Consider the following 15,307-nt stretch of genomic DNA (forward strand, 5'->3'; position numbering starts at 1 on the left):
CAGCCTATATGGATTATTGAAATATATGTGCTAGTAATACTATGCAAATGTTCTGAATTTGCTTGATTTTTTTGTAGCATATATAGGTGCTAGACATGTCACCCATTTTTAGCATTTATTCATTCATTTTATTTTCACAGCCTCCTTTTAGCTTCTGTGATTGTATTTGTTTTTTCTTTTGTCATGGTAAATCTTGTATGCTGTACTCACCAGCTTTTGTTTGAGCTTTCTGGTGTCCTGGTCCATTTACTTAGAAATTTGACTTATTTTGAATCTCTCTCCATCCTCTTTTGGCAGCAATTTTAGTTCTGCTTGAAGGTCAGTGTAATCCCCCTCTTCTCAAGTTACTTGTTTGTTCTCCATAATAATGCCACATTATCTTCTTCTTGGATTTTGGCAAACTTGCACTTGTCTTCACTCTTAACGTTTAAATAAATTACTTATTTAAAACTGGTCTTTTAACTGTATTGGCTGCCTACTAGACTGCAGACCCTGTGTGCCTACTTTAAGCACAACTCTGAGGTTTACCAGTCCAGGATTATAATATTTCTGGCCTGAAAGCCATGCAGTTGCCTCCTGCAGCTTTCTGTGGGATGCAGGTAAATCGGAAGGTCTCTATACAAGGCCCGTCTTCCATTTGTGGCTTAATGGAGGGTTGGGAGGGTGGCTTAATGGTTAAGGTATTTGCCTTACAAACGCAAGTTGCAGGGTTCGAGTCTCACAAGGGATAATTGGCTAGGCTTAAAATGGCTCGCAAGGGCAGTTAGCTTAGTACTAACCTATGAACCTATTTGTATTCATTTTTTTCTGGAACTCTTCTTGTGTTGTTTTCATTTCTACATATTTGAATTTGGATTCTGCATTTTTTTTCAGTTTTCACAATCCTTTGAATTTTAATTTTTATATTGTCTAGATTTTCACTGATTTTCATTACTTTTTGGAATTTGTTCCCTTGGTTACTGAATCCATTTCAGTTTGCTTTCTTAAGATTTATGGTGAATCATCTACAGATACCCTTCTATATTGCAGTATTGATCACATATGGGTTTACTCCTTTTGCTCCCTGAACATCCGGCCAGTATACAAAAGTTTTCAGTGACTGTATGGTGCGTGGGGGCGTTTGACGTGGCTAGTGGAGCGTGGGTCATAAAAGTGACGTCTGCACGCACCAGCCCTCAGAATGTCTCGGCCACCAGTCAGGTGTTCCTGCCAATCCCAGCTGTTGGATCTTGAAGAAATCAGATAAGTGCCTCGTTGGGAAACCTTTTCAGTCATTTTCTTTATTCTAATGCCTATTCAATTCAAACAGAAAGGGCAAGTGTACGTGAGGCCGTCAGCCCACAAGGATGCCCACAATCAGTGTCTTTTTGTTTAGGTCGGTCGCATAATTACAAGGCCTGCTCCATTTGCCACGCGTTTTTCCCCAAAAATTTGCACAGCCGCCTGCACGTGCTCAATCTTTATCTGGAAACCAAAGTTTAAAACAGCCTTGGGTATGGAGGGTTCTGCCTACGTACCTGCCAAACCACCAAAAAAAGGAAGCCAAGACGATCAGGCCTACCACTACTGCTGCGCCTCTTTTGTCTGACCTTCAGCCTGTGGCCGACAGCGTGGTTGAGGATTGTGGCTCCGCCACCTCGGATACAGCAGGTACCTCCATGGAAGCCACACAGTCCTGCGCAGATGGCACGTCCGTAGAGGCTTTTCTGACATTTGATTTTGATGTGGAGGGGGACCAGCGATTTCGATAGGTCTGTTGGATCCCTCCAGTTCTTTACAGGTGCCCGATTCCAGGCTTTCCTCCCTTCAGACGCCCGCCAGGCCTCTCAAAAGGAAAGAAAACAGAAAACGCATTTCACCTTCTCCAGAAAGCATGCCCGACTGGCAGGCTTTCAGCCAAAGCTTGTTTAAAGTTTTTATGGCCTTATGGCTTACCACTACAGGGACGTGTCCACCATTCTCTCCTCCTATACTGAGTCCAAGACTTCAAACATCAGACCCCTGTTTAAGGGAAGAGGAGGAATTCTTTGATTCTTCATCTGAAGAATCACTCTCGTATACCTCTCAGCTACCTTCTTCCTTGGGATATGGCTCTCCAGAGGAAGAATCCTTTGACCCTGACTCCCCAGCTGAGGATTTGACCTTTGGGTAGACTATTACCATGATGAAGGAACATTTTAAGTGGGAATCCTCTGAAATGACTGAGGTTCAAAAAAGGTATTATGACCTCATTCAGATGGATTCCCCAACTCCTACCGCTGTTCCTCCATTTCTGCCTGCCTTCATGGATGCCTTCTCTTCAACATCCCTGAACTCTGACTCTCAACCCCGGGCTCCACGCATACCTGATAGATTTTATAAGGTGCCTGAGACTGCTAAGTTTCTTAAGTGTCCTCCAGTAGACCCTGCCACGATTTCCATTTCCACACACAAAGCCTGTAAACTATTGCCTACCACCATCATTCTCCCAGCTGACGAAGACCGCAAAACTATGGAACGTCTGGGTTAGAAAATTTACACTCATTTAAATTACTGCAACAAAAGGGGAAAGAGATGCAGGATTTAAAACACCTGCTGGTTTCATATCCCAAAGATCCAGAGGAATTACCCAGCAAAAACACTATTTATTAGAAAGCACTCTCATCCTGCTGCTCTCACTAGGCCCAGGAAAACTACCAGGAAGCAAGCAACTCCTGCCAGAACGTGCTCCTCCTCTAGTCAGAGACTGCCCTTTCAAGACATGGCAGGTAGTATCTAACTACCTGCTAACCGTAAACCCCCCACCCCCTCCCTCTCTGTGCGTCTCTCACTGTCTTCAAGTGTGGACATCCATCACTTCAGACAAATAGGTCCTTTCAATCATACAAAACGGGTATTTTATGACCTGGCTTATATCTCCAAAGAGAAGGGGTATCCCACAACTTGCACCCAGTACTAGATACCCTGATGGCTCCAAGGCACCATTGAAACAATACCACTGACAGCAAAAGAAAGAGGTTTCTACTCCAGGATTTTCCTAGTCCCAAGAAAGGACGGTCTTTGGAGACCAATTCTGGACCTGTGTCTACTCAACATCTTCCTTCAGGTTCCTACCTTTAGGATGTTGACCTTGCCAACTCTTTTTCCACTCCTTCCCCAAGGGTTCGTGGCCACCCTAGATTTCAAGGATGCCTACCTTCACATCCCTATAAGGCCCAGTTTCAGAAATACCTGAGCTTCTCTGAGTCTTTCACACTATCAATTTTCTGCCTTTCCGTTTGGGCTTTTTACTGCACCCAGAGTATTAACCAAATATCTGGCTCCAGTTATTGCCTTTTGCAGAACAAAAGGAATCCAGATATTCCCTTACCTGGATGGCTTACTCATTCAGGCAGACTGCAAACAGGCCGTCCTGCAACACTTACAAGTTACCATTACTCTCCTACAGTCCCTGGGATTTCAGATCAGCTTCCCAAAATATCACCTGGAACCTTCCCAAGACATTCTCTTCTTGGGGTGCAGGATTCGTACAGACATCATGAAAGCCTACCTCCCCCACAAAAGTTGGAAAGCTTAGCAAAACACCTTTTTCTGGGCCTCCAGACAACAGCATTGACCACATCTACTGTCCCCATGTTACCATTAGCAAGACTCCATATGAAGATGTTGCTTTGCTCCCTAAGATCAGTGTGGACCAAGCACTCCCACTCCTTGGAGCACAGGGTGCCTCTCCTACCCTGCCTCAAACTAGAAATCCATTGGTGGTTGAAGCAAGTGAACCTCAGTCCAGGTCTTCTCCTTCAACCACCTCAGTCCAAACAGATCATGCATGCAGATGCCTCAGACTTGGGCTGAGGAGCAACTCTGGGCCTTCTGAAAGTGCAGGGGCTATGGCCAGGGCCCCACAAAAAGAACACATCAGTATCCCAGAGATAAGGGCAATACGTCTGGCCCTGCAGGCCTTCCAGTCCAATGTACAACCACCACCACTAAAGATCTTGACAGACAATACCACATTTCTGTGGTATCTCAACAAATGGGGGGGGCGGCAAATCTTACTTGCTTTGCAGACCAGCCCTCCTGGTGTGGGAACTGGCCACCTCCCAGTGAGTTCCCTGCAGGCACTTTACATTCTTTCACAACAGAACTCCCAGGCAGACTCCCCCAGCAGATCCATAACAAACAGTCACGAATGGATGCTTCACAGTGATGTCTTCCTGGACCTGGTCCACCGGTGGGGTACACCTCAAATAGACCTGTTTGCCTCCTCCATCAACAGGCAACTTCCTTCTTTTTGCGCCAGACTCCCACATCCTCATGTGATGGCAACAGATGCTTTCTCAAACTCTTGGAAGGGGAGGTTTCTCTATGCATTTCCCCTCTTCCCCTTGTAGAGTAGGTCCTGCTGAAGATCCAGCAGGGCACACCAAATATCTTGTTGGTGACTCCCTGTTGGCCAAGACAACATTGGTTCCCCCTACTCTTACAGCTTTCCAAGGGCAAGCACCACAAGTTATCCTTCAGTGTGGGCCTTCTCACATAGCACAAGGGATTCCCAGTTGCACCCACAGTGGCAGTTACTGCACCTCACCCTGTGGTTGATAGGATTCTAATTCCCTTCAGACACCTTTACAATGAGGATGTGCTCACTGTCCTGCAGGAGGCCAGGAACCAAATACAAGAAAGTCTTACCTATCAAAGTAGAAGATATTTTCTATATTATCTCAAGAGTGTTGGACCTGCTTGCAAGCGACACCCCTCTAGCACTGTTTTACCTGTGTGAACTACTGCAGACAGGGTTGGCCTACTCATCCATTGAAGCCCACTTGTCTGCCATTTCAGCATGTCTTCCTTTGGACCGCACCCCCCCCCCCAGCTTCCAGACTACCAGCTAAGTTATTCCTTAAAGGGGTCCTTCACCTGAGACCCCCACCATGGAAGCCATCCCCACCCCCATGGTACCTCAACTATGTCTTGGAAAAGCTTACACTTCCTCCATTCGAGCCAGCAGATGAAGGTTCATAGGTGTGTACTAGGCTAATGGCCTTGGAGCCTTTACAAGCCCACCCCCAAAAATTGCCCAGGCACCGTGCCACTCGATGTTAGTTCACAGTGCCCCTATCCAGTAGGGCAACTGGAGTGATCCTTGGGGTGAACACACTGTTACCCATTCACTCGTCAAGATCTCTCTCTTGAAGAGGGCCAGCGAGGTGCTCTGCTTGACATGAATGGGAAGCTTATTCCAGAGTATGGGCAGTCATTGGGAGATGAACCTGTCCCTCCAGCATGTTCTGTTAATTGTGGTAATGAGGTTGTGATCTCTGGAGCGTGTGGCACGGGGGGATTGGGGTTTCTTTAGGTGTAACATTTCAAGTAGGGCTGGGTCAGACGTGGCTTTGTAAGTCAGGCAGAGATCACTTCTAAGTAGACGATAAAGAGACTGAGAACAGCTGAAGTTTCTTGAGTCTGTCCGTGTAGGACGTGTGTTTAAGGTCTAAGAGCCTTTTTGTGAGGTACTTTTGTGGCCTCTCCAGCTGTTGTAGGTGTCTAGTCAGGTACATGCCAAATGGGGCATTATATTTGATGATTAGTCTGAGGAATGATGACCTCTTTCTTCCTGGATACAAAACCTTTGGTTATAAGATGTGCCACATAGAAGGACTTTCTGACCACAGTGTGAATGTGGTGGTCGAAGGTGAGGTGGCTGTCGACCTGGGTGTCCAGATCTCTTGTGGCCCCTTTGGTGTTCAGTGGGATCCCATCAACGTGGTCATTCGTAGGAACTGAGTTTTTTTCCAAAGGGGATGATGACACATTTTTTGGACTTAAGCTTCAGGCCATGGTTCCTACACAAGTCATTGGTCTCATAGAGACCCTTTTGTAGGATGTCTGCATCACTTGGGGAGTTGATAATGACTCCTTGCTTGCCAGCTTCAGCAAACTTGAGCAGCCATAGTCGTCCTGTGTTGGCCTGGACTTTTAAGAAGTAGATGCCAAACAGGAGAGGGCCTAGGACCGAGCCCTGTGGGACTCTACTCATGACTGGTCAAAAGTCTGACTTGGAATCCGCAACTTTTAATCTGTGGGTCCTGTCTGTGAGCCAGTTTGCAACCCACCTAGTGATGCAAGCACTGATGCCTAGTTTTGTGAGTTTACCAATGATACCTGAGTGGGGAATGGAATCAAAGGCCTTGGCCAGGTCGAGCTAGGCTATATACACTGCCTTACCCTCATCCACAGCCTTGCTGACTACCTCAAAGAAGTCATCTAGGTTCACAGGATCTCCCCTTGACAATGCCAAGCTGTGTGGGGTCAAGAGTTTGGAGATTGCCTATATCCTTGTTAAGCAGGTCCATGATGATGCTCTCCATAGCTTTGCATACCAGACTAGTCAGGCTAATGGGGTGATAGTTCCCAGGGTCTGTAATTGTTCCACTTTATGGAGCGGGATAACTGTAGCAGTGCTCCATTTGTTAGGGACATATCCTGAGGTAAGGCGGTGATTGAACAGGGCACACAGATGTGGTGCCAGTTCATTTTATAGCTCGCGTAGGATGCAGCCAGGGATATTATCAGGTCCCATGAATGCTGTATTCTTGGCTTTGGACAGTGCAGCTTTTACTTGTGCCACAAAAATGGTGGGTACCAGGCTTTCTTCTGGTACTGTGATAAGGCCCTGGGGGGTAAAGTTGGCACTGAATCTGTCGGCCAGTATGTTGGCTATATCTGTTGGCTCAGTATAGGAGGAGCCATTGTGCAATAACTCAGAGCAAATCTGGGTATTGCCTTGGAGGTTTTTGATATAGCTGTAGAAGGCTTTGTGGTTGTTTTTGGTGTCAGTCGCAATTATGCCTTCATAGCTAGCTTTAGATGATTTGGTAAGGGATCTCAGCTGTTTGTTGAGACAGATAAGAGAGGTTTTCCAGTTTTGTGACTTCATTTTTTTTTTCTGCAATAGTTTCTTCCTTCTGTTGTAGAGTTTATTGATGGCTTAGGACCACCAGATTGGCTTCCTTTTTTTGGAGGAGTATGTCACTTCTGTTTGGTATGGCAAAGTCCATGAATTTGTGTACGTGCTCATACTGTGCATTGGTGTATGATTCTGCAGTCGTGCAGCTATTTTCCATTGGCATGGTTGCCGAGAAGTTAGCCACCTCTGTTTCTAGGAGCCCAAAGTTGGCTTTAGAGAAGTTTTTCAAGGTGGTCAACTTAGCGGGGGTTGTAGGTGAGATGACGATTTACATGGTGATCAGTTTGTGGTCGGATTTAACCAGGGAGGAATTTACTATAGGTGTGGAGCAACAGTCTCCCATGTTGGTGATAACCAGGTTGACGATGTTGCTTCCTGTAGTGAGGGTCAGAATGAGCTGGTCTACGACATTGGAATTGATAAATTCCAGAAAGCTTTGGGTCTGTACATTGGTACTTGATTCGTTTTCCCAGTTGATGGAAGACTATTTGAAGTCGCCCAGTATGAAAGTATTGGGTTGTAACTTGATAGATTCCAGGATGCTTAGGAACTTGGGAGTGAGAGTCTAGGGACATGTTTGGGGTTCTGTAGCAGGCTATGACTTGTATCACCATCTTACCCAGTGTTAGTTGTACCTGAAGTATCTTGAATGCATTATGCTGGGCTACCAGTCTAGAGGTGTGCATATCCTTTAAGAATATGGAGACACCATCACCTTTGGAGCTTCTGGACTTATTCTGAGGGCACACGGTATGGAATCAGTTGTAGCCTGGGAGCGCATGGGATACTTTCTGCCTCTTTAGACCAGTGTCTGTTGTAGCACAGATGTGTACATCCTCTATTTTGAGGAGAGCTTTGAGCGAGTGCATCTTGAGATTGACTTCTAGCACTGAGCAGCATGACCCTCAGATTACATTTGTTTGTAGCTGTTACGGTGGAATTTTGGTCTTTGAAACACTACCTAAAAAGGCACTATAGGAGTGGCAAGATCCTTAGCCAGTACCCTGAATCCCAGGGGTGACAGATGCAGGCCGTCTCTGGCAAAGCATCGAGGTCTATTGATCATGTCGTTCCAGGCAGACAGATACTGGAATGACACCAGAAACGTAGCCAGTTGTTGAAGTCACTCATTTCTGCTGGTACTGTGGTATCATTCTGGGTGATGGTAGAATACTGCTCAGGGCTATGGTCATACCTGCCTGGGCCATATAAACCAAAAGTTTCATCACATCTCTCTTCATGTAGTCCAGGGAGGTACGTCTCAGATCATTCATACCCACATGGACAATGCCTGAGTCATATTTGTACTTGTGGAGTGACCTGAGTGTTATGTGGCGGATCCTGGCACCTGATAGACAACTGACTGTCACCTTCTCCTTGTTCAACCTAGTGAGTGAGACATCAGTGTGCCTCACAATTGAGTTTCCTGTGATTAGTACATTGAGCAAAGTGTTTTGCCTTAAGATCTTAGGTTGAGGAGCACACTGTGGTGATGAGCTGTGTGTTCTGCAGTTGGTGTTGTGGTCAAGTGTGTTTCTGTCTTGGGGGTCTCTGTTGTGTAGGTAAATTTTTATTGAGAGCCTCCACGAAGGTGGGTGTATGATTTCTGTTTCTCTGTGTAGGTTGTGATGGTTGGTGTTTTGGAGGCCTGCGTGTTCTATGTAGTGAGTTGCAGGGTGTTGGCCTTCTCCTCTTGATCAGCTAGTCCGGTCTTGGTTGGAGCTTGCACTGCTTCCAGTTTGGTGATATAAGTGCATCTCTCACATGTATGTGTGTTGGCAGGTAAGAGGAGAGCGTTGTCTGTGTACATTAGACAGTTGCCACACTGTCTCAGAATGCTCAAGTGCACCACGTTAGCAGGAGAAAGCACAGGAAATTGCCCTACAATCATACTTGGAAGGGTGGTCATAACTAATAAGTACTGGTGCTGTTACTGCTTAGGAACAGCTAGTGCTGATAAAACCTAACTGTGCTACAATAAATGCTAGAAAAGCCTGTTAAACTGCTAGCCAATTAAGCTAATTAAAGTGCAAAAAGTAAGAGAACAAGCTCATTCTAAGGGAAAAATTGGAGAGCAGACGGTCTTGCACGAGTAATAGTTTACTTCAGCTGAGCGCCGATGCACAAACACAGGCTTTTAAACCAGAAAGTTAAAAGGGATGCAAAAACTGCCCAGACTACCAATAAACTACAATTTCTGGACCAGAAATCACTCCTCTTGTGGTAGATAGGCTACCTAGTGCTTCCCAAAAACACTTTATATGGAAACTATCCTACTCGTGACCTTGACCTTAGCCAGAAGAGTGTCAGAGCTGCAAGCCTCATGGTTATCCAACCTATCCTAGTATTCCACATTGACAGGGCTACACTTAGAACTAACCCTCCTTTATGCCCAGGGTGGTGAATGACCTTTCACTGACTCGAGCCATCCACCTACCTACTTTCTTTCCTAAGCCACAGGGAGACAGCGAGAGAGTACTCTATTCCCTAAACGTGCACAGACAACTCAGATTTTACCTGCACAAAACCAAGCCCTTCAGACAAGCTGAACAACTGTTTGTCTCCTACCACAGGGCCCTACGGAAGGCAGTAACGAAACAATTTCAACCGGGATTTCCAAAACTATCACCTTCTGCTACAAACACCATGGGAAATCCCTGCCAAGGTACTGTTAAATAAAGCACATTCCACCAGGGCAATGGCCTCCTCACGAGCGTTCTTAAGGGGCCTTGGATACCTCTACATTTCTTGAAGCAGCCACTAGGTCATCAGTACACACCTTCACCAAACATTATAAGTTAGACCATATTTCCAGAGCCAGGGTGGAGTTTGCCAGGGCTATCCTTCATGCATTCCTGGAGACCGCCTTTAGACCACTACCCCCATTTTCACAGTGAGCTTTGGCATTCACCCATATATGATGAATACTGCAGTATGTAAATAGAAGGACATAGAAAGGTTGTGTAAAATCTTACCATAACCATAAATGTCCTTTTCTTTCATGTTGCAGTATTCCATCCTACCAACCTTCCCCTCCTGTTATGCTACATTTCCCTTTCTGGATGGGACAGGACTGGCATTTCACTTGCTAGGACTGGTTCCAACTGGGGTTTACAGTTTTGAGGGCTGGTGCATGCAGACGTCACTTTTATGGCCCACGTTCCACTAGCCATGTCAGACTTCCCACACATCATACAGTGACTGAAAACGTTTGGTACTGGCTGGACATTTGGGGAGCAAGAGGAGTAAACCCATATGTGAGGAATACTGAAACGTGGAAGAGAAGCACATCTATGGTTTTGATAAGATTTTACACAACTTTTCTTTCTGCCACATGGTCCTCAGGAAAACAGGCTATTTTTGTAACTTAGCAGAAAGCAACTGTCTACCTTTAGACCAACATTTTCTAGCATAGTTTCTGTTGAATTTTCTTTAAAACTAGCAAGTATGAATTTTTACTGGGCTCATGATTCAGGAGCTAAAACTAGAGCTTCCTAACACTTTGGTGGCAAGAGAGAATTATTTTCAAGTTGCGATGCACTGTTTTCCTTCTCTTTGTATTTCGGTTGCCACATCGATTTTTGTTTGAATATGCTTAACTTTATATGCAGTGGATATAAAAAGTGTACACACCCCTGTTAAAATGCCAGGTTTTTGTGATATAAAAAATGAGACCATAATAAATAATTTCAAAACTTTTCCCACCTTTAATTTGACCTATAAACAGTACAATTTAATTAATAAGCAAACAAACCTGTTGGGGGAAAAATAAAAAACGTGCAATAAGCTAGTTGCATAAGTGTGCACACCCTTAAACTAATACTTGTTGAAGTACCTTTTGATTTAATTACAGCATTCAGCCTTCTTGGGTAGGAGTCTGTCAGCATGTCACATCTTGACTTGGCAATGTTTGCCCACTCTTCCTTGCATAAGCGCTCCAAATCTGTCATATTGCGAGGGCATCTCTTGTGTACAGCTCTTTTCAGGTCACCACACGGATTTTCTATTGGATTTAGGTCTGGGCTCTAGCTAGGCCATTCCAAAACTTTAGTTTTCTTCTGATGAAGCCATTCTTTTGTTGATTTGGATGCATGCTTGGGGTCACTGTCGTGTTTAAAGGTGAAATTCCTCTTCATCTTCAGCTTTCTAGCAGACACCTGAAGGTTTTGGGTCAAAAGTGACTGATAGTTGGAACTGTTCATAATTCCTTCCACCTTGACAAAAGCTTCAGTTCCAGCTGAAGAAAAGCAACCCCAAAGTATGATACTGCCACCACCATACCATGCTTCACCGTGGGAATGGTGTTCTTTTGGTGATGCAAAGTGTTTTTGCTCCAAATGTACCTTTTGGAATTGTGGCCAAAAAGTTCAACCTTGGTCTTATCAGACCATTACATATTTCTGCATTCTTTTGGGAGGCATGATGTATTGTTTTGCAAATTTTAGCCCAGTCTGGACGTTTTTCTGTGTAAGAAAAGACTTCCATCTTGCAACGCTACCCCATAACCCAGACCTGTGGAGAATACAGGCGATTGTTGTCACATATAGTACACAGCCACTACTTGCCAGACATTTCTGCAGCTCCTTCAGTGTTGCTGTAGGTCTCTTGGCAGCCTCCCTGACCAGTTTTCGTCTCAACTTTTCATCAATTTTGGAGGGACGTCCTGTTCTTTGCAACGTCACTGTTGTCCCAGAATTTCTCCATTTTTTGATGACTGTCTTCACTGTGCTCCATGGTATATCCAGTGCTGTGGAAATTTTTTTGTATTCTTCTGACTGATGCCTTTCAACAATGAGATCCCTTTGATGATTTGAAAGCTCTCTGCGAACCATGGCTTTTGCTGTAGCAGGCAACTGAGTAAATGTCAGAAAAATCCTACTAGAACAGGTGAACTTTGGGGTTAATCAGTCTCTAATTGATTGCAGGTGTGTACCCAAGAAGACTGAATGCAGTAATTAAATCAAAAGGTGCTTCAAGAAAGTATTAGTTTAAGTATGTGCACACTTAACACAACCAGCTTATTGCACATTTTTTATTTTTTTTAACAGATTTGTTTTTCAATTGAACTGTACAGGTTATAGGTCACATTAAAGATGGGAAAAGTTTTGAAATTATTTGTGATCTCATTTTTCATATCACAAAAATCTGATATTTTAACAGGGATGTGTACACTTTTTATATCCACTGTAAGCCTAGATAACCCTGCTGTGGCTGGCTTTCCTTATGTAGTTCAGTTCATTTACTTTCACGTAACATCATGATATGAAGGGAGGTACTGATGTCATTTAAATGTAAAATTAGGCATTGCTGTGATTCAGTCAGTTGTGGATGAGATTAAGTTGACTTGAGGTACGTGATTGGATCAGGGTGTGGTCTGGTAGGTCATTGAAACTGGGAACAAACTGAGCAACAGTTGTTTAAGTATCTGACTTTACTAGACTTAAAAGAAAGCACTCACACACTGAAAGTCTGATCTGAGTCAAATTCCAGTTGTTGGTTAGCTGAAACTTTAGTGGAGAATTTCTCGAGCTGCTGGGGGGGGCATCCATTTTCATTCTGCAGTTATGCCCTTTATTGTAATTTAAGTTGTGGTATGCCACTGATCAGGAAAAAGCAGATACTCACTGAATGAATGAACAAATGAATGAATGACTGAGTGAGTGGATGTCAGGTAAGCACCAGAAATTTGTTGCCCAAAGCAGCTGTTGTTACCACTTACCAGAGATATTAACAGGGTCAGGTGCTCCCAATCTTCAGGGGCTGATTTTCCCTTACAAGTTCTGTTAAAAAAAAAAAAATAAAACTGGCTAAGCATTAGATGTGTTTATGGGAAGTGGTAACAGTGCACACTTCCCCAGAAACGCAACTTTCAACACTGCCTCATTATGAGGAGTGTTCTTATTTTGAAAGACTTAAAAATACCATGTTCCACATGGTTCACTGTTTGGAATTTAACAGAAATCCATGTCAAATATTGAATCATAATAAGTCTCCAAAAGAACTTCTAAATATAAAGTAACATATTTTAAATGTGCTGTGGGATTCCTAGCTGAAGTGACCTACTTGTTCCATGTAAGAGGTAGTGTTACACAGTTTAGAGATAGAAGGTTGAGAGCAGTTTGCTGAAGCATTCCCGTTATTTTAAATTTTACATTGAATAGGGTTAGTGTTGAAGTTGGAGGTGAGTGACAGCATCAAGTAGAAATAAATCACTTTAGCCATTGTCCTTGTAATCACTGTGGGGGAGTCAGTTTGCGAAAGCAAAAGGCAGTTAAATGACTGTTGAATGGCTGTGTTGTGTTACGGCAAACTCTGTATGAAAAGATGGAATACATTAACTGCAGTCATTCTTTTACCTTTTCCACAAGCTGACATGATTTGTATGGTGAGGGCGAATAACTTTTGAGTGCAGGCAGGTTGTGTGGGGTACAACACAATGTTTATACTGATACAGTTGAGAGAGCATTGCTATGGCATGTTGGGAGGAGAGGAGGAGGCGGCAGTATGTGTCTGAGCAGCATGTTGAATTATATTACTGCAGCCACTACTGTCTTATCTGTTCATTATCTGACTAAAGAAATGCATGCAAAAGGTGCCTTTTCTTTGGGGGGGGGGTGAGCTTTGTGTGGAAGTAACTGTCCAGAATGGCATCATTAGATTCAGTTCTGGACTGCTGCAGAAAAGGTTCTGTCTGGTCCTGATGCATACTGATTGGGCATTATACAGCCACTGTTGCAGCATATTTTTACTTAACTATATTTTGTGCTACGTACTTTTAAGAACTTTGCATCTTTCCTCTTATCCCGTCTTCTAGCCAAGGAGGGAATAGATGTCATGTCATGATTACTTTTGCAAAGTCTAAGGACAGCACTGTCAGAAGCATATCTGTAGAATATCTGCTTGCCTGTTATGTTCCCTTTATGTAATTGTTAATGCTTCTGGAAAGTACTGAATGCTTTCTTTCTTCTTTCCAGTTAAGTAACTTCATTATAGACCTGAAGGACAACATAATGCAAAGACAAAGAGACATTTCTCGTATCCTTACTCCATCAGTACAAGTCCATATGAGTCCCTGTTTTACAGGTATGCATCTTTACTGCATGTTGGAAATCTGAGGTTGTACCTCTCATTGTTTATTATTCATTGCCTCACCTCAGCTTGCAGAAATGGAGCAGCAAAGGGTTATGTGCTTGTTTCTTCTGACCGGTGTATTATAGCTCCACACTACATAGTGGATTGGTGCATTGAAGTTTTGGGGCCTGTAATAGTGGAATTGATGGTGCAAGTATGTGGGTAAATGTTGAATCTAAGGCTCTGGTAATTCTATTTGCCCCTTCTCTGATGTTCATAAATCTTGTTTTATGGGTGTCGTTGCTACAAGGGGACAATGCCCCCATCTCCATTCAGAACACTATTTTAATGGTTTAACAGCAAGTTTCAGAATTCTTGTTTTTGTTTTTGAGTTGTGCTTTATTTTTTAGATGTGACTGGATTGGGAGGGTCAGATTTTGCATTTCTGAAAAAGAACTGCAGTGGATAGTTGTGTACTTTTCTGTCTTAAACACAAGGTCTTTATTATTGTGTAGCCGCCTCATTTTGCTGACTAAAAGGCTGTATGTTAGTGAATGAGAAACTGGAATGACGTTTTTAAGGAAGATCGGAAGCCTGTTGTATAAAAGCACTGTTCGTGAAATGTGGTGCATGTAAATCTGCATAATTGTAACAGCTGAAATAATTACTACTCCGTAGAATAGGCCTTTGTCCCTTTTCTGTTTATACATTACTATTACAACAGACTCATGTTTTTTTGAATGCAGTATAGTGAAATAATATACCCAGTGCTGAGTAGTAGGGTCTTAGGAGTGCTAAAGCATCACCATTTGCAGTACTAATTCAGAGATTCATCTTACTACTTTATTGCCAGTCGGTTTACTGATGTTGTCATTCCAGACTGCCTTTATGAGAAATGCCAAAATGATGCTAATGCTAACAGTGGTTTGGATTTTATAGCATCCCCCTTCATCAACAAAGGTTTTGCTGTTATTTCAAATTACGAATCCAGATCTTTTGCAGTGTTACTTTTTCCAGTCTATGACACCTTGCTTTGTTCATTTTTGTGCTTTGCTTTTTCCTCAAATGCACTGAGTAAAGTGCATTCTTTTCAGTGAAAATAAATTGTTGAGTCTGGCAAGGTCATATAGTGTTGTCTGTGAAAGATGTATTGATTCTCCATGTGGTCTGCAATATGGCATCCTTTTCAGTGTTGCTTCAGCTCTGGAAACTCACAATGAAACTAGTGAAAATCCACTAAATTAATTTATTTTGTTTGCTGACTTTGTTACGATGTTGTTATGCTGA

At 43.5% G+C, this 15,307-nt stretch overlaps 1 protein-coding gene across 2 annotated transcripts in view; it reads left to right on the plus strand.

The window, feature by feature from the left end:
- Positions 1 to 15,307, plus strand: part of LOC122798813 — a 2,048,867-nt gene that overhangs the window by 1,132,025 nt on the left and 901,535 nt on the right. For both annotated transcript variants that reach the window (XM_044067935.1, XM_044067936.1), the window contains exon 15: positions 13,924 to 14,032. In XM_044067935.1, the coding sequence (XP_043923870.1) occupies positions 13,924 to 14,032 (109 nt within the window). The remainder of the gene's footprint in view (positions 1 to 13,923; positions 14,033 to 15,307) is intronic.

This window comes from Protopterus annectens, chromosome 3.part1 (assembly GCF_019279795.1).
Source record: "Protopterus annectens isolate FY-2018-M chromosome 3.part1, PAN1.0, whole genome shotgun sequence".
Lineage (NCBI taxonomy): Eukaryota > Metazoa > Chordata > Ceratodontiformes > Protopteridae > Protopterus > Protopterus annectens.